This window comes from Leucoraja erinacea, chromosome 1 (genome assembly GCF_028641065.1).
Source record: "Leucoraja erinacea ecotype New England chromosome 1, Leri_hhj_1, whole genome shotgun sequence".
Classification (NCBI taxonomy): domain Eukaryota; kingdom Metazoa; phylum Chordata; class Chondrichthyes; order Rajiformes; family Rajidae; genus Leucoraja; species Leucoraja erinaceus.
Window position 1 is genome coordinate 131,001,351 of NC_073377.1, and position 20,031 is coordinate 131,021,381.

The 20,031-nt window shown below is 40.6% G+C and overlaps 1 protein-coding gene across 3 annotated transcripts in view; it reads right to left on the bottom strand.

Annotated features, from left to right (window-relative positions):
• Positions 1–20,031, bottom strand: part of LOC129701843 (protocadherin-10-like) — a 71,506-nt gene that overhangs the window by 27,143 nt on the left and 24,332 nt on the right. Inside the window, exon 5 of one of the 3 annotated variants that reach the window (XM_055643323.1) lies at positions 16,240–17,217. The exons of the other annotated variants lie outside the window; for them this stretch is intronic. Within the exon in view, the coding sequence (XP_055499298.1) occupies positions 17,141–17,217 (77 nt within the window). The 3' untranslated portion in view covers positions 16,240–17,140. The remainder of the gene's footprint in view (positions 1–16,239; positions 17,218–20,031) is intronic. 3 annotated transcript variants of the gene reach the window in all.

Below are 20,031 nucleotides of genomic sequence, written 5' to 3' on the forward strand. Positions count from 1 at the left end.
TTTTGTTTATTATATATGATCTATGTATATTGTGTTTACAGGCCTGGTATGCTGCTACAAGTAAGAATTTCATTATTTTGTTGTTAGTACATATGATGATTAAATACATATTAGATGCTTGTATTGGAAGCATTTGTATTGGAAGCATGTTGAAAGGCTAAGTAGGATAACACCGAGAATGATGAATGAGGGGGCACCTCATTGAAACATACAGAATAGTTAAGGCTTGGATAGAGTGGATGTGGCAAGGATGTTTCCACTAGTGGGAGTGTCTAAAACTAGAGGTCAGGCTCAGAATTAAAGTACATTCCTTTTGGAAGGAGATGAGGAGAAATGTCTTTAGTCAGAGGGTGGTGAATCTGTGGAATTATTTGCCACAGAAGGCTGCGGAGGCCAAGTCAGTGGATATTTTTAAGGCAGAGATGGATAGATTCTTGATTAGGTTCTTACAGGTGTCAGCAGTTATGGGAGAAGGCAGAAGAATGGGGTTAGGAGGGAGAGATAGATCAGCCATGATTGAATGGCAGAGTAGACTTGGGCCGAATGGCCTAATTCTACTCTTATTCCATATGTCCTTATGAATGAGGTCTCTTAAGAGGAAAGGACAGGAATTTAGCGAAGTGAAATGAGACTCCATTGAAAGGAAGGAACACAAGGGAGTTTTTACAGTGTGAATGTGGAGAAGATGTTTTCTTTTGCGAAATAATCTAGAGTTAGAACTGTTTAAAAATAAGAGATCAAACTACTGAAGAAAAAAATGAGTTTCTTTTCTTTGAGAAAGTAGTGAGTCGTTGGAACTCCTTTTCTCACAGGAGAGTATAGCAAATCTTTAAACACTTTTATAGAGATAAATAAATTCTTGATAAACATGTGGGTGAAATGTTACCAGAGGAAGATAGGCATGCAAAGTTAAGATTACAATGACCAATCACAATATTATTAGAGTGGATATTGTGATCTACTCCTACTGATAATTTGTATGGCTATTCTTTTGTAAGCATTAATGCTCCTTGGTGTTTTCTTTAAAGTTGAATTTTAGGAAAGTATTTGATTACCATTAAGGAAATATCTTTACTCAACCTATGACATGGTGGTGCAGTGGTAGATATGCTGCCTTACAATCAGTTTAGTTTATTGTCACATGTACCAAGGCACAGTGAAAAGCTTCCTGACTACAGGTGCTGTCTGTAAGGAGTTTGTACGTTCTCCCCATGAACGCGTGGGTTTTCTCTATGTGCTTTGATTTAAACATAGAAACATAGAAAATAGGTGCAGGATGAGGGCATTCGCCCCTTCGAGCCAGCTCCGCCATTACTCATCCACAATCAGTAACCCGTGCCTGCCTTCTCCCCATAACCCTTGATTCCGCTAACCCCAAGAGCTCTGTCTAACTCTCTTTTAAATTCATCCAGTGAATTGGCCTCCACTGCATTCTGTGGCAGTGAATTCCACAAATTCACATTCGCTGGGTGAATTTTTTCGTTCTCATCTCAGTTTTAAATGGCCTCCCTTTTCTTCTTAGACTGTGGGCTCCTGGTTCTGGGCTCCCCCAACATTGGGAAAACATTTCCTGCATCTAGCTTGTCCAGTCCTTTTATAGTTTTAAATGTTTCTATAAGATCCCCTCTTCTCCTTCTAAACTCCAGTGGAAACAAGCCCAGTCTTTCCAATCTTTCCTCATATGACAGTCCTGCCAACTCGGGGATTAACCTTGTGAACCTACGCTGCACTCCGTCAATAGCAAGGATGTCCTTCCTCAAATGCGGAGACCAAAACTGCACACAATACTCCAGATGTGGTCTCACCAGGGCCCCGTACAACTGCAGAAGGACCTCTTTACTCCTATACTCACAACCTCTTGTTATGAAGGCCAACATGCCATTAGCTGCCGCACTCTAAAAGACGTACACGTTTATAATTAATTGGTTTTATTAAAAATTGTAAATTGTCCCTAGTGTGTAGGATAGTCCTAGTGTATGAGGATCGCTGGTCGGTTCGGTGGTCCGAAGGACCTGTTTCCATTCTGTATCTCTAAACTAAACTTTACTCAACCTGTGCCATTTTCATCAAGGAAACATAGAAACATAGAAAATAGGTGCAGGAGTAGGCCATTCGGCCCATCGAGGAAGAAGTGGATGCTTACATTTATCCCAAAATGAGGGGGGGGGGGGGGGGGTGGAAAGGTGCGTATACAGGAAATAGTCAGGATATTTGTTTTATCACAATTACTGCTGATTGATTAGAAGAAGGCAAGTTTACGTGGAAAATGTGGAAGGTAGACACAAAATGCTGGTGTAACTCAGCAAGGTAGGCAGCATCAGCTATGTGCAAGTTATGCCATTAAACTGGATTGTAGCTAACTGCCTTTGTTAGGTGATCCTTTTAAAAGCCTACTTAACAAAAATGTAGCAAACTCAGAAATGAAAACTTTAGTTGACTCAGCATTCATAGCCATTTTCAGTTCAACATTCCAGGTTTCCCTACACTTAGTGTGAAAATGCAGTCCTTTACACTAATACATGATGGCCCAGTATATTTTTAAGATTAGGCTCACTGGATTTGCCAGGAGAGAAAATAAGATATTTTTATCCGTCCTCTGAAATCCTTATATTATTTTAAGAAACTTAATTTTTGCTATTGGCATAGGTTTATTATTGTCACATACACTGACAGTGAAAAGCTATTTTTTGTGTGATCCTGGCAAATCATATCATAAATGAGTACATCAGTTAATGCAAGGGAGAACATAATCAAGAGTGTATATATAGTGTTACAGTTACAGAGAGTCCAAATAAAAGAAAGTGAGTAGATACAAAGTTAGATTGGAAGATAGGGCAATTCATCCCCAGCATATAAAATGTTTGTTCCAGAGTCTGATTACAGTAGGGAAGAAGCTGTTCCTGTATTTGATGGTATGTGCTTTCACACGTTTGTACCTTCTGCCTAACGGGAAAGGGAAGAGAGAATGGTGAGGGTATGAGTATTCCTTGATTGTGTTGGCTGCTTTCCTGAGGCAGCATGAAGGGTTGATGTTGTCAGTGAGGTACATTTGTGTGATGGATTGGGCTACATTCACAACTCTCCACAATTTCTTGCAGTCTTGGGCACCCTTGACCACTTGCAACTCTAGAGAATATGAAATAGGTTCACACAATATGTCCTCAAATTTGATTATTTCACCCTCAGTGCAATTGAATAGATCTGTATGGAACCTCTTCCAATGCCAATATACCGTTGATGATTCATGACAGCTGAAATTAAATGCAGTGCACTGGATGATAATTGACCAAAGGTCTATACAAATGAAGCAATGCTTCTTTCAACTCTGTATTCTAATCGCTGGGGCCAAGGCACACATTAATTATGAGTAGGAAAGAACTGCAGATGCTGGTTTAAATCAAAGGTAGACACAAAATACTGGAGTAACTCTGCAACATCTCTGGAGAGAAGGAATGGGTGACATTTTGGGTCAAAACCTTTCTTCAGGCTCATTCACGGGATTGGGCAGGACAGAGCTAGAATGCAGTCGGAGACAGTAACACTGCTGGGAAAACTGGGAAGGGGAGGGGATGGAGAGAGGGAAAAGCAAGAGCTATTTGGAGAAGTCAATGTTCATACCGCTGGGGTGTAAGCTACCCATGCGAAATATGAGGTGTTCTTCCTCCAATTTGCACTGGGCCTCACTCTGACAATGGAGGAGGCCCAGGACAGAAATGTCAGATTGGGAATGTGAGGGAGAGTTAAAGTGCTGAGCAACCGGGAGATCGGGTTGATCAAGGCGGACTGTGTGGAGGTGTTCAGCGAAATGCTCGCCGAGCTTGCGCTTGGTCTCGCCGACGTACAGAAGTTGACGCTTTCTTCACTGCCTGCTGCACCTGCATGCCTACTTTCAATGACTGGTGTACCATGACACCCAGGTCTCGCTGCATCTCCCCTTTTCCTAATCGGCAACCATTTAGATAATAGTCTGTTTTCTTGTTTTTGCCACCAAAATGGATAACCTCACATTTATCTACATTATACTGCATCTGCCAAATATTTGCCCACTCACCCAGCCTATCCAAGTCACCTTGCAGTCTCCTAGCATCCTCCTCACAGCTAACACTGCCCCCCAGCTTAGTGTCATCCGCAAACTTGGAGATATTGCCTTCAATTCCCTCATCCAGATAATTAATATATATTGTAAATAGCTGGGGTCCCAGCACTGAGCCTTGTGGTACCCCACTAGTCACTGCCTGCGATTGTGAAAAGGACTTGTTTACTCCTACTCTTTGCTTCCTGTTTGCCAGCCAGTTCTCTATCCACATCAATACTGAACCCCCAATGCTGTGTGCTTTAAGTTTGAATAATACTAATCTCTTATGTGGGACCTTGTCGAAAGCCTTCTGGAAGTCCAGACACACCACATCCACTGGTTCTCCCCTATCCACGCTACTAGTTATATCCTCGAAAAATTCTATAATATTTGTCAGACATGATTTACCTTTCGTAAATCCATGCTGACTTTGTCCAATGATTTCACCACTTTCCAAATGTGCTACTATCCCATCTGTAATAACTGACTCTAGCAGTTTCCGCACTACCGATGTTAGACTAACTGGTCTGTAATTCCCCGTTTTCTCTCTCCCTCCCTTCTTAAAAAGTAGGGTCGTTTGCTACCCGCCAATCCTCTGGAACTACTCCAGAATCTAAAGAGTTTTGAAAGATTATTACTAATGCATCCACTATTTCTGGAGCTACTCTGGGATGCAGCCTATCTGGCCCTGGGGATTTATCGGCCTTTAATCCATTCAATTTACCCAACAGTAGTAGTGAAGTTAGAGATGGTATCAAACAGGAAATTAGAAATGCGTGCAACAAAGGCAAAGCAGTTATAATGGGTGACTTCAGTCTACATATAGATTGGGTGAATCAAATTGGCAGGGGTGCTGAGGAAGAGGATTTCTTGGAATGTGTGCGGGATAGTTATCTAAATCAACATGTAGAGGAACCAACGAGAGAGCAGGCTATTTTAGACTGGGTATTGAGTAATGAGGAAGGGTTAGTTAGCAGTCTTGTTGTACGTGCCCCCTTGCGCAAGAGTGACCATAATATGGTTGAGTTCTTCATTAGGATGGAGAGTGACATTGTTAATTCAGAAACAATGGTTCTGAACTTAAAGAAAGGTAACTTTGAGGGTATGAGACGTGAATTGGCCAAGATTGACTGGCAATTAATTCTAAAAGGGTTGACGGTGGATATGCAATGGAAGACATTTAAAGACTGCATGGATGAACTACAAAATTTGTTCATCCCAGTTTGGCAAAAGAATAAATCAGGGGAAGGTAGTGCATCTGTGGATAAGAAGGGAAATCAGGGATAGTATCAAAGCGAAAGATGATGCGTACAAATTAGCCAGAAAAGCAGCATACCGGAGGACTGGGAGAAATTCAGAGACCAGCAGACGAGGACAAAGGGCTTAATTAGGAAAGGAAAAATGGATTATGAAAGAAAACTGGCAGGGAACATAAAAACTGACTGCAAAAGTTTTTATAGATATGTGAAAAGAAAGAGATTAGTTAAAACAAATGTAGGTCCCTTGCAGTCAGAAAGGAAGTGGGAGAAGTCAAAGGAGAAGTTGTTGACAGTATGGACTAGCTCTGCTAGGCAGAGGAGAGTATTAGTAGACAAAAATTGGTTGGTTCTGCGGTCGAGGAAGAAACGGAGGGCCTTAAGACCTTCTTGGTGGGGATGGAGGTTTAGAGTGACTGGACATCCATGGTAAAGGTGAGGGAGTGGGTGCCTGGAAAACGGAAGTTGTTGAAGAGACAAAGAGGTGTGAGGTGTCTTAGACATAGTTAACGAGGGATTGGACCAGGGAGGATAGAATGCAGTCGGGGTATGTGGAAATTAATTTGGTGAGACATAATCAAGCAGAAACAATGGGTCTGCCAGGACAATTCTGTTTGTGGATTTTGGGGAGAAGATAAAATCGGGCCGTGCAGGGCTGGGAAACAATAATGGTGGAGGCCTTAGAGGGCAGTGAGCCAGAAGTAATAAAATCAGAAATGGTGTGTGATATGTCAGGTCTGGTGCTCATCTGTCAGGTCATGGTCCAAGTATAAGTTGGAGGTGTCTGAGAGTTGTTGCCTGGCCCCAGCTCAGTAGAGGTCAGCGCGCCAGACTACCACAGCACCTCTCTTGTCGGCGGGTTTGATTATCAAGTTGCAGCAGAGTGAGCGGAGGGCTGTATGTTCAGGCAGGAAGAGGTTAGAGTAAGTAAGGGGAGTGGAAAGGTTTAGGCGGTTTTGCTGTCCCGCCGACAGTTGGAAATGATAAGGTCTAAAGAAAGTAGAAGGTCAGGCGAGAGTAGGGGGTTATGTGGAGACGGGAGAAGGGTGGTGAGGACTCCTTCCCATAGAAAAAGGCATGGAGGCGGAGGAAGAATAGCTCTACATCGTGGCTGACCCAGAACTAGTTGAAGTGGGGGCGGAGGGGAACAAAGATGTGGCCTTTATTGAAAAGTATTTAGTACAGGGGCAGAGACATCTTGTTCCAATTATGTAGAGGCCCAGTGAGAATGCATCTGAAAATGTTGGACCGGTTAGGTAATCCTCCCAATGGAAGAATGTATTTGTGACATAGATAGTGCAGCAAAGGTTCACCAGATTGAATCTTGGAAGAGCAGGTTTGTCACACAAAGAAAAGTTAACCGAACCCGGCCTATCATTTTGAGTTCAGAGGATTGAGAGTTAACTGCGTTGAAATGGACAAAATTCTTAAGAAGCTTTTCAGGGCAAATGTGGAGTCGATATTTTCCTAGGGTAAGGTGCCTGGGACCAGATATCACAGTCCCAAACTAGGGATTGGCCATTCAGTGGCAGAGAAGAAATGTCATTATCCCAAGGAATGAAATCTGTAGAATTCTCTTCAGGTAATGACTTCAAGGGTTCAGTAATGGTTTTTGGTTCACTTAATCGCAGAAAAGCATTAGGTTCCCTTAATCGCAGAAATCTAAGGAGATGAGATTAGCCCAGGAAAATTGAAATTTAGGTGGAATTCTGGCAAAGGGCAAAAGCCTGAGCCTGAAGCCAGTGGTACCCCATTTGTTACAACCTTACGGACAAAAACATGCATTAGACTTTACTCCTTGCTTCCTGCCACTAAGTTAATTTGGGATCAAATTTGCTAGTCTCCCTTGGATCCCATGCACTTTTAATTTTTGACCAGCCTGCCATGTAACATTTTGTCAAAAGCCTCGCTAAAATCCATGAAATCTACAACTAATGTACTGCTCTCGTTGACCCTCCTTGTTACCTCCTCAAAAAAAATTCAATTAGGTTAGTTAGACACGACTTTCCGTCAACAAATCCATGCTTCCCCTGATTAATTTGAGCCTTCCTAAACAAAGGCTTATACCTTCAAAATGGATTCCAATAATTTGTTCACCACTGAAGTTAATGTAAGTCGTCAGTAATTACTTGGTTTATCCCTTCTTCCCTTTTAAATAGTAATATATCAGTAGTCGTCCACGTTTCTGGCACCACACCTGTAGACAGGAAGAATTTAAACGTTACAGACAGGTTGCAAACTCTGCAATTTCCTTGCTAGGTTTAAAAAAAAATTTGGGTTGATTTAACATTCTTGCCATCAGCTCAAATATCGAAACTTCAAACAATTCATGGATTTTCAATGTGGATGAATAATGTGAGACGCTGGAGCCAGGTGGACTGCAGCTGGACAGTGGGAAGGAAAAGTGCACGTGCCAGCTCACCACGGGGTGAGTTCTGCTATGGGTTATACTGCAGAGGACTCAAGCGAGTTTTTTGATGGGAAATCACAATAGGTTGCTCATGTATAAGAACAATGAAATATCGGCATGCCATCCAGAAAACATGCGTGCAATATGAAAGAACATGAATGTCCAGCACGATCCTTTCCTAGGGTCTTGCAGATAGTTTGTTGCTCATCTTTTCAAACTAGGATATGGTGAGCAATTCCATTAGCACATCGTAGAAAAAAGGAAATGCAGATGTGGTTTACAAAAAAAAGGCACAAAGTGTGGCAGTAACTCACAATATGTATCGGTGATTTTTTGGGATGGGGAACCCTTCTTCGGGTTGGATAGCTGATGTTTTAGGTCAGGACTGAGTCTGAAGAAGGGTTCTGATGCAAAATGTCACATTTTCTTTGTCTCCAGGGATGCTGCCTGACCCCCTGAATTACTCCAGCACTGTATTTCCATTGGCAGATTCCTGGATCAAACCAACATACAACAACTAATGCCATTGTATTTTAGAGCACAGGCAGAATTCACCCAAACTCTGGGTGCTGCTATGGAAATGTGGAATTATGTCCAAAAAATACAGCTTCCAAACTGTGGAAGCTCAACTTCCTACCATATTATTGGGGCTGCAGCATCAGTATTCAAATAGTGTCATGAAATTCAGCAATATATAACCATATAACTCATATATAACCATATAACAAATATCTTCTAACTCAGATTGCCAAGGCTTTGCCCCATGAAGTGGCATTGGCTCCATGGAGAACACCTGTTCTATTGCATTTCATGAATCACCATTCCTTTCACTGTACGTACAATTGTAATGCACAAATGTATTACACAGCATAAAATGATGTTTCATCCACCTATAACGTTTTACCTCGTTTGCCAACCGTTGCTTTCCCATGTAGCTGTGATTGATGCAGGTAGCACAATAGATTGATGCAAAACACAAGTATCTTGACCAGTGCAAGGATGTAGCCAGTGGTCTCTGCATGCCTACACTACAGCTAAGATATTAAAAGAATGGAATCACTTTATGATTGCTGCACGATTAGACTAACAGGTAGCATCCACAAAATAGTAATCAAAACCATCCTGCACAATGGAGAATGAAGCTATGGGTCTAAATCGCATATATCATCTTTATTTCTATTGTCCTGATACACTTAGTTCACTTGGAAAATAATCTGTTCGTGATTGGTAAATCAATGATGGTAAATTGCAAAATACTGTAGATATATCCAGGTACATTGGAAGAAAATCCATCTTATAAAAACTTGAGACAAAAGTAATTTTGAAAGATGTTGCCAAATCATCTCTCATGCTACACAGTGCCTGGGGTTGTGAGTGGTTCAGGTGGAAATTTTAAGTGAGAATATGTCTTCTCAAGTAATAATGGCTTGTCGCTTGGTACTTTAACATCTGCTCTGGATACTTGTGAGTCATTTTCCCAGATGCTATATAATATCTCATTAGCTCTGTAACTTAGCTATTTTTTTTACTTCCTTCTGTTCCACAATGACCACATCTGCAGAATTGTGCAGGCACGGCACAATGGCGCAAATGTAGAGTTGCGACCATACAGCGCCAGAGACCCGGGTTTGATCCTGTGCTGTCTGTATGGAGTTTGCACATTCTCCCCGTGACTGCGTGGGTTTTCTTCCATATTACAAAGACATACTAGTCTGTAGGTTAATTGGCTTCGGTAAAAATTGTTCCCAGTGGGTAGGATAGTGCCAGTGTACAGTGTGATCACTGGTCTGTGTGGCCTCGATGGGCACTGCATCTCTAAAGACTAAAAGTAAAGTCTAATTGTGCTTCTGTTCATCATCAGTTCAATCTTAGGTACACAAAAATGCTGGAGAAACTCAGCGGGTGCAGCAGCTGCACCCGCTGAGTTTCTCCAGCATTTTTGTGTACCTTCGATTTTCCAGCTTCTGCAGTTCCTTCTTAAACATCAGTTCAATCTTCTCTGGCAATAGCAAATGGCCAGAATGAACTTTTCTGCATCTGACATTGACTCATGTGACATAATTCTGAGCATCAGGAACTTCTGTCATGGGTCCACTGTCTCATTGCAGGTGTTGCACCTGCCCAGAAGATCCCGACACCCACACTACATAACTCATTTTGAATTTTTCCCTGCTTGCAAACTGGCAGCAATCCCCCTGTGCTCCTCTTCCCTTCCTTACAAGTTACTATTGCTCAAAAGATATTGCTTTCTGTCAGCTTCTCTTGTGCCAGAATAAGATGTCATTCACTACAGAAGGAGGGACCCTGAAAACTGTTGGTGATACACCAAGTTGGTTTGACAAATTTATCTTTCCTAATGTGAACAGCTTCCTTCCTTTATGGAAGCTAGATGATTACAATGTGTACAGTTAGGGTGCATCTAACTGATCCATTTGGAACCGAAGCTATTGTCCAGAACCAGAAGCCCACTAATTGCAAATAGTACCCCATGATCCACAACTGTTTGGCCCATGACAGGAAAATTGGTGCCTCAAGTCACTTTAAATGACTGTGTACCACAATGAGAGATAATCAGACCCTACTTGAAAAAAATCAATATGCACCAACTGAAACACTTGAGCTGACCATCTCATTCTTTTGACCAAATTCTCAACATCCTAAGACACAAAGTACTGGAGTAACTGAGCGGGTCAGGCAGCAGCTCTAATGATCATGGATAGGTGATCCTGAAAATCCTGTTTCCGTGCTGTAATTGTTATATGGTTATATGTGGGACTAAGGGAAAAAAGATGTTCGGCACGGACTTGTAGGGCCGAGATGGCCTGTTTCCGTGCTGTAATTGTTATATGGTTATATGTTATATGGTTATAGGTGAAGTTTCAGGTCAGGGGCTTTGTTTAGCATATCTGAACAGCAGGATTTGAATGAATGCTTCTGCATCAAAGAGGGCCTGCAGAGGATTTTGAATTATGACCAAGGTGAAGTATTCTCACAATTAAATCTGTAAATGTGGATAACACAAGAAATAATGGCTTGTTTTTCTCTAACCGTGCATATAATTTGCCACAATCATTGGTAGCTAATTCTCATTGCTTTTGGTGCAAATCATACACATTATTTCTCCAAGAGTTGTAGAGTCATATGGCGTGGAAACAGGCCCTTCGGTCCAACTTGCCCACATCCCATCTACACTAGTCACACCTGCTTGCGTTTGGCCCATATCCCTCTAAACCTGTCCTATTCACTTACTTGTCTATTTGTTTCTTAAAAATTGCAATAGTCACTGGCTCAACTACCTCTTCTGGCAGCTCGTTCCATATACCCACCAACCTTTGTAAAAAGTTATCTCTCAGATTCCTATTAAATCATTCCCCCTTCATCTTAGGGGGAATCTTCAGTGATCCCCAAGTGTTTGTGGTTTCCGCTGTTCAATAATGGTTGTCTCTATAGTTCAGGTCTCTCTGAGTAACCTGCTGCTGTATCAATGCCCATCTCCAATTCATGATCATTGAGCACAACAGTAGTCTCAAGATCACTGTGCTAAAACTGAATTGATTCCATTGAGCATACAAGCTTCATGGTCCTGGTTCATCACTAGCATATTAAGAGTATCATCATTGTCATGGCTATCCATCGAGATCGAGGATGATGGTCTACGTTCCATTTTTTTTATGGACTCTTAGGTAGCTTATGAGTCCAATCCTAGCTTTGAAAGTTCTCGGCAGACAATTCCAGATGGTAGATCGCTCGATTTGGTTGTTGCTGCCTCTTTTTCCGTTTTCTTCTCTTTTCTTCTAATTCTGCGCATCTGTTGGCTTCGAATGTTCCTTCTTGGATAATGGTTTGCCAGAGCTTCCTGTCCTTGGCATTGGTTTCCCAATTGTCGATGTCAATTTCACATTTCTTCATGCTGGCTTTTAAAGCATCTTTGAATCTCTTCTTTTGTCCGTCTCTTTTACGTTTGCCTTCTTTAAGCTGGGAGAAGAAGGTTTGCTTTGGTAGACGCTCGTCTTCCATCCGAACAACATGGACTGACCCACCTTAGTTGGTTCTTGATGACAAAGGCTTCGATGCTAGATGTTTTTGCTTCATTCAGCATGCTGACGTTGGTTCTTCTGTCTTCCCAGCTGATATTTAAGCTGCTTCGAAGATATCGTTGATGGAACTTTTCAAGTGTTTTCAGATGGCGTTGGTATGTTGTCCAGGTTTCTGATGCATACAGAAGCGTTGGAATCACCACTGCCTTGTACACTAACATTTTGGTGTCTGTTCGGATGTCACGATTTTAAAAGACTATCGTTCGAAGACATCTAAAAGCTGTTCCAGCACACTTAAGATGATGTTGGATCTCGTCGTCAAGGTCGACATTGGGGGAGAGGCGACTTCCAAAGTACGGAAAGTGATCCACATTTTCCAAGGCTGTTTCACCAAGTTGAATTGATGGTTCTTTCTGATTTGTCTCAGTTGGCGACGATTGGTAGATAGGTCATCTTGGAGTTGATGGCAAGTCTCTGCATAATTGGAGCACAAGTTTACCTTCCTGCCTTAGGAATATTCCTGGTATGTATCCATATTTTGAAAACCCTGCCTGCTCTTCTTGAACAGCACAATGTGTTCCAGTTTTGACAGAGCACATTATTCTGGAGGTAACTGCAAAGAACAAGGCATTCAGACTTGGATTGTTTTCTCTGGAATGCCGGAGGTTGTAGGGAAACTTGATAGAAGTATATAAAGTTATGAGAGGCATTGGTTGTGCAGACAGTTGCAACCTATTTCCCAGGAAGAAAAAAGTAAAATACTACAGGACATAGCTTTAAGGTGAGATAGACATTTTTTTTTTTACACAGACGGTGATGAGTGCCTGGAACATGCTGCCAGAGTTGGTGGTTGGGACAAATACGATAGTGGCATTCAAAAGATTTTTGTGTAGGAATAAGAATATGCAAGGAATGGAACAATATGAATTATGCGCAGGTAGATAAGTGATGGTTTTGGCATTACATTTGGCATGTACATTGTGGGCCAAATAGCCTGTTCTTTGCTGTATTATTCTCGTTCAGTTCAGTTTATTGTCAGGTGTACCGAGGTACAGTGAAAGGCTTTTTGTTGCGTGTTAACCAGTCAGCAGAAAGACAATACATGATTTCAATTAATTCATTTACAGTGTACAGAGTTAAGAGTGTGGAGCGATTGTAATGTGAGTTTGCAGATCTGTATCTGAGGCTGGCACACAAATAGTCACCTGCGTTGGGCCAAATCTTGGCTGTTCCCAGTTCATGTCTTCTTTGTTCGAAGCTCATGACCATGGGATTTCCCACCAAATATTTATTGTACTTTCTGCCATACACATACAATGTGTATGTGTATGTGTACACATACACACTGTGAGGACCAGAGCCCCTTAACTCCAAATTCACTGCGATCTTTTCTGCAACTATTTTCAAAATCACACAAATGAAGGCACCCTGTCTGAATATCTTTGTCTGTGAGGATCATTGCAAAGGAATCGTGCAGAGCATGCTCTGGAAATGTCCCAAACTGACCATGGTACAAAGAGCTCTGAATATCAGTCAGAGTTACACAGCATGGAGACAGGCCCAACGCCTAACTCGTCCATGCCGACCAAGGTGCCTTCCAAGCAGATCCTATTTACTTGCAATGGACCCATGTAAGGAAAGGTAGAACTCCCTCGCCCTGATGCTCAGTCTGATGAAGGGTTTCGACCCAAAACATCACACATTTCTTCTATCCAGACATGCTGCCTGAGTTACTCCAGCATTTTGTGTCTATCTTAGAGGTTAGACAAATGTGGATTAATTTCTCTTGAGCGTTGAAGCTGAGGGGAGACCCGCTAAAATTATATAAAATTATGAGAGGCAATGATTGAGTAGACAGTCAGAACCCGATCCCCAGAGTGGAAATGTCAAATACTAGACTGCATAGCTTTAAATGTGAGGAGTAACGGTTCAAGGAGATGTGTGGGTTTTTTTACTCATTGGTACGCACCTGAAACACACTGCCAGCCAGGGGAGTGGTTTAAGCAGATACTTAGTGGCATTTAAGAGGCTTTAGACAGGCACATGAATAGGCAGGGACGGAGTATATGGATCAGGTCTAGACAGAAAGGGTAAGATTAAATTGGCATCATGTTCGGCACGTGCATGGTGGAAAAGGGCTGTTCCTGTGCTATACTATACACCTCATATTTTGCTTGGTCAGCTTACAACCCAGCAGTGTGAATATTGATTTCTCTAAATTCAAGTAACCCTTGCATTACCTCACTCCCTGCCTTCCCCAGTCCAGTCTTCCTACTAGTTTCACTATTCATATCCCTTCATTATCACCTCCTCCACAGTCAACAATGGACCACTGTGGGCTCCACCTTTACTGGGTCATCGATGCCAGCTCTGATTTGTTCTGTACTTGAGAGACTAATTTCCTTCTCCCCTGACTCAGTCTGAAGAAGAGTCTCAACCCAAAATGTCACCTATTCTTTTTCTCCAGAGATGCTGTCTGACCCCCTGAATTACTCCAGTCTATCTTCGGTGTAAATCAGTATCTGCAGTTCTTTCCTACACTATACTGCTCTATATTCTATGCTTTCTTCTCCTGAGTCACATGGCACTGAGAGACTAGCAACTATTGGCCCTCATGACTAGACACAATGTATTTTTGCAAAGGCTTGGAGAAAAACACCAAATCCTTTAACAAAAGACAAAGTGCTGGCAATCAGAGGGTCAGACCGATATGTGGAGGGAATGGACAGATGACTTTTCAGGCTGAGATCCTTCTTTGGAATGACTGATCAGAAACATTATCTGTCCATTCCCTCCATAAATGCAGCCTGACCACCAACATTTTGTTTTTACTCAAGATTCCAGCATCTGCAGATTATTGTGTCTTCAAATTCATTAACAACTGGATATCACACCCTGTAGACTTGTTTTTAAAATACCTGTAATATCCATGCTCTTGCATAGATATACAACAGGTTGTATAACTTAATCTATTTGATAATTGATGATCATTTAAATAGTGCTGTGTTAATGGGATGAGGGGCAGCGAGCTAAAGGTCTGATGAATCTGATCATGTTGATGAGCATACTTTCAAGTTAAGCGACACTCAAAATCAGTCACTAGTTTTTATCACTAGAATTTTAACATAAAGGGAACAGTAATGCAAAACTCAATACAGTGTATTTGTCATGTGCTTTCCTCCAATCACTGATTGTTGTCACAACATGCCTGCCCTGCACAGTCCTGGATAGTATTGCCTCCTCATCTGCTAACCATAATCAATATGGTACATGGCATTAATCAGTGTAAAGGGGCAAATTGAGCTCCCTGGCCTTGATCTCAGGACTTCAACAAATATTCTGATATTTCTCGATATTGGCTTCAGCAACATTATGTACAATGGTTGAAAATGGCCAGATTCCTTGTAAAAAATCAAACTGTACTGTTTTGAAAGGTATAAAAACCTTGGACAATTTGGAGTTTGGGATTGTGGAGCAACCCAAAGAATTCCTGTAATCTATTTAACAATCCAGTCACTTTAATGTAGACAACAATATTTAAATGTTCTTTCATACAAGATGTTTTCAGGCAAAAACATTGGGGCAGCTATTCATAGGTGGTTTAAACATATTTAGTCAAACATTGCTTCTAACTGCGAGGGAAGATTGCTTGTATTGGAGTGAATGTTAAGATGTAACTGCTGTCTGCCTGACATCAATTTGGATCTCAGGGTTAAGCACATGTGAATTTGTGATCATAAATATGACTGACAACCTGTCTATATTTTAGAACATTAAAGAGTTGTTTCTTTCGTAAGCAATGTTTTCTTTAGTAACAGATTTCTCATTCACTGGAATTTAATGCCTTCAAAACGATACAAGAATTAGAACAAATGCTTTACACAATGACAAAAACACTTTAATATTACATTACTACCTCAGAATAACAAGTTAACCAGTGAAGCACTGGTTCTATCCCACTGGGAAAACCATGGTGACCAATATACAGATTGCTTTATAATTCTTAGACTATAACAAGCTCAACAACTTCCACTCTCCCTTTATAATTTAGACTTAATTACTCCCAGTGCAGATGCTTATCATCAAAGGAAGAACAAGTGGTAATATCCAAAGGATGTCATTTTTAATAGTTCCTTTCATTCCAAGTTCTCTGCACTGAAACAGGGATACCATTTGTCTGTTTTTGTCAGTTTTTCTCCCAATAATTGCTCAATCTGTTCTTGTTTTCAGACAATAAATTAATGACCCTGTGAATCGACAAATAGCTTGTCATTCTTTATGCCATACAGCAGGTAATTGAATAGAAGGAATAGAATTGGATGATTCCCCAAGCTTCGTGCTTAAGTGTATCATAAGTAAAACATTTGCATAAATAGTTTACAGTCACCAAATATGTCAGATTCTACTCTTCTGTGCTTACACATAACCACTAAAAATTGCAATCCAAACAGCAATACTCACTTTGGGTGCATGTACACAATTTCAAGCTCCGTGTGTTTTTCTGTTCATTACAAGTTTTCATTTGTCAACGTCTTCAAATTCTTCTCATATCTGCTTCTCCAGATGTGTATTTTGACACATTTCCTTGTGGTTTTTTAATGCATTTCGATTCTCTGCTTCCCCACAGCTGTTTTTTTCTTGTACTCATTAGCGGATTTTATCTGATAATGTCTAAACTGTCCTGATCAAAATTGATATTTTATTGTGGGTAAATAGCTTCCTAAAATCTACATTAAACATCTCTATATCTACTCTGCCCCATTTATTCATCAATTCCAGGTTGACTCTCAAAAGGGCATTAGCTTTGTGCCATTTTAATTTCACATAACGACCATTTTGAGAAATGATTCTTTGCCAAATAAAGCAGTGTTTCATGTTGGTGATACAATACACAATCATATGGAATCCTTATAGACAGAATACATTGGACCAATTGAAAATTGATAATCTAATCTGGATTTTACTTCGGATCCATAAAATAAAAGTGTTTCACAATGTTTTCTCCAATTTCATGTTATATTAATAACAATCAATGTAAACTGATGTACTTACAACAGTACTAGGTTTGTCTGATGATTAAACTTTCATTTTAAATGTTTAGTTTCAAATATGTATACTTCTTCAATTCATTGAAATATATTCAATGACTGCTTCCATAGATTTCAGAGGTAGAACAAGGAATTCCAAATATTCATGTCTCAGAAGAAATTCCTCATCATCACCACCTGAAACTATGTGTCCTTCTTGATAGTCCCTCCAGAGGAAATGTCTTCTCAGAATCCATTTTGCCATTTCTCCACAGTATTTATCTTGCAATAAGATCACCTATAATTCTTCAACCGAGATCCGGCTCAACCTTTCTTCATACGTTGGCCTCTTCGTCCCGGGAATCAATCTGGTGAAGCTTCTCTGCATGCCTCCAACGCAAGCACATTCTTCCTTAAATACAGAGACAAAAATACATGCAGAATTCTTGGTGCAACATCACCAGCGCCTCCCTGCTCTAGCCTTGCAATAATGGCCAATATTCCACTCGGCTTCTCAATAACATGTTTCATCCATTAGGATCCCGATATTCCTTTGTGAAGCAAGATTTTATAGTTTTGCTCACATTCATTCAACCTATTTTTACCTTTTCAGTCTCTATGTTCTCCTCACACTCGATTTTTATATTACTGACAAATGTTTCAGCAGTAAACTTGATTCCCTTATCCAAGTTATCAAGATTGATGGTAAATATTAAGGCCCCAGCAATGATCCCAAGCAACCCACTAATTAATGATTTCAAATCCAAAAGATTGATTTATCATGACTGCTTTCTGGTAGCTACAGAGCCATGGCCGTGCAAAATATTACTACCACTAACATGGAGCATTATTTGCTAAATGGATTAAAGAAGTGGCCACCAAAATCAAAAACACATAATACAAAAGATTAATCCATCTGATTGAAATATGTACTATTGCCATTTGAGTACACAATTTAAAATTAACTTAACAAACGTAAATTACAAAGCATTTTATAATATCTGTAAACAGGAGGATATTAATTTTAATATGATTAACTTCAAAGAAACCATTTGCAAGATTATGGGATCCACAATTCAACAGGAATACAAAGCTCATTAGTGAAGAAGGCACTGAATCCACAGGGAGGTCACCATGTACTGAGCATCCTCAATAATGCACAATGCAAACTGCAGGTTTCACAAATTGAACGGCACATCAACTTTCAAACTGCTAAACACCATATGCAACATTTCAGGAAACTGCTCTGCTGATGTTTTCAACCAATAGTGCAAACACGTAGCCTTGAACACCAAATAACAAACATATAAATGGGCCCTAATAACATGAATATAGAAATCTCTTAGATGTCTGTGTAAATCCTGGCCAAAATAATCAGAATAGAGCCAAAATAAAGCAGAGGATTCATGCATTACAAGATTCTGTATTTTTGTATAAGAAGCCACAGGCTGGTGCCGGGAAGTCTAGGTCCCAGATCAGTGCTTCAGATAAGAAAGGTATAAGTATCTCTTCAATTGTCAGTATGTATGAGAATCTTGCAGAGGTCCTCCAAGGTTTTGTAAATGCACGAGTTTGATTGGATTGCTGCAAAGGATTTGTAAATAATGTAAATAGTCTTGCAAGATAGTTACCCTGCTGTTTGTTGATTGGCCAAAGAGCTATGCCTTGGCAGAATTGTTTTGAGTTCCAATGTAAATGGTGCATTATTCAGTGAACTAGCTTCCTTCCAGAAGCTTCTATAAGAAACATTGTTTTAGACTCTCTGTAATTGGATTGGGGAACTGTCAATAATGTATTGATGTAATTGATATGTTTGATTGGATTATATGGGGACCACCCCTATGTAGTTCAGCCCCTCAATGTTCGTGGACCTATAAAAGGTAGCCCCATTTTGGATTGGTGTCGATCTTCTGGAAGGGCGCTTGGGACTGTGTGACCTTTTGGGCAGTGTCTGCTTGCACAAGGCTGAAGGGCTTGGCCAGGCGTAGACAAGGATCAAACCCACTGTGGTTTAGGTATCGTAGAGGGGAATTTGCTGTTCGTTCTAAAAATAAAGTTTAGTTGCTCCAATGCTTGAGTCAGTATTTGTTTACTGTACTAGACTAAGGGGGGGGGGGGGAGCTTTAGGTGCATATTTACATCTGCACCTTATTGACCATACACTACAAAATGGCAATGCAATCTTTATCCAAACATTCCAGTGCTTCACTTGCATGTGATGACTCCTGGTGAAAATTGCATAACTTTGACTGTTCATACCTGCCATATCAACAAAAGGATAAATTGGTGTCACTGGTTGTTTTTTAATTTTCTTCTTCATTCCTTGCTATGTGCGCATGACACACAAAGCCAATACCAATGCAGATGAAAAGTGTTCTATTAGTGGGGGATTATCGTGATGGTGTGCATTTTTAATAGAGTAGTTTGGACTTAAAACTTTGCCACACCATGTACTGTAGGCTTAACCATCAAACCATCTACAAAATATAAATTCACACCACTTCAGCTTCACCCAAGTTGCAGTATTAAGTAGACTTCACCCAAGCTATTAAGGAGACTTTCCAGATTTTCGTAGTTACATTAAAATAATTCACCACTAACCAATTTTTAACCTATTTCTAAAACTTCATACATCATGTTCCTCTTGGTGGCATTAATTCCTATCTCAGTCTGGCTTCACAGGCTCCAGGTGATATCTTGCCTTGGGAGGCATGCTTCCTGAATGAGCCTTGATAAGTAATATCAGCCGGCATTAGGCCATAAAGCATAGCAACCATGCACAATTCTTTACTCAGATATCTGCAAGCACACATCTTTCAGGAATTGCTGGGAAGAGTATGGGGGTGAAAATCCAGACATTCTCATTAGGAGCATAATAGCGATTATAGCTTCTCAATTTAGGTCAGTAATATCTGCGCAATCCAGAAACTCAATCTTGGGCATGCCTCAGTGTGGCCAAAAGCATAAAATTCAGCTACCTCCGTCTTTGCAGGCAGACTCATTCCCAAAGCCCAGTTTTAATGCTGATAAAGACTCAGGAGCACAGTCAGCTCATAACAAACATCAGCAATGGTACTTGGACATCAATAATTGCTATTATAAATGCACGTCTAATTCAGGGTTCAACTTGATTTCAGATCAATAAAATGGCGATCAGTTTTCACATCTGCAGAAATTCTACAGGGAATCACAACACAATGACATTGTTGATTTATGCCTGCAAAAT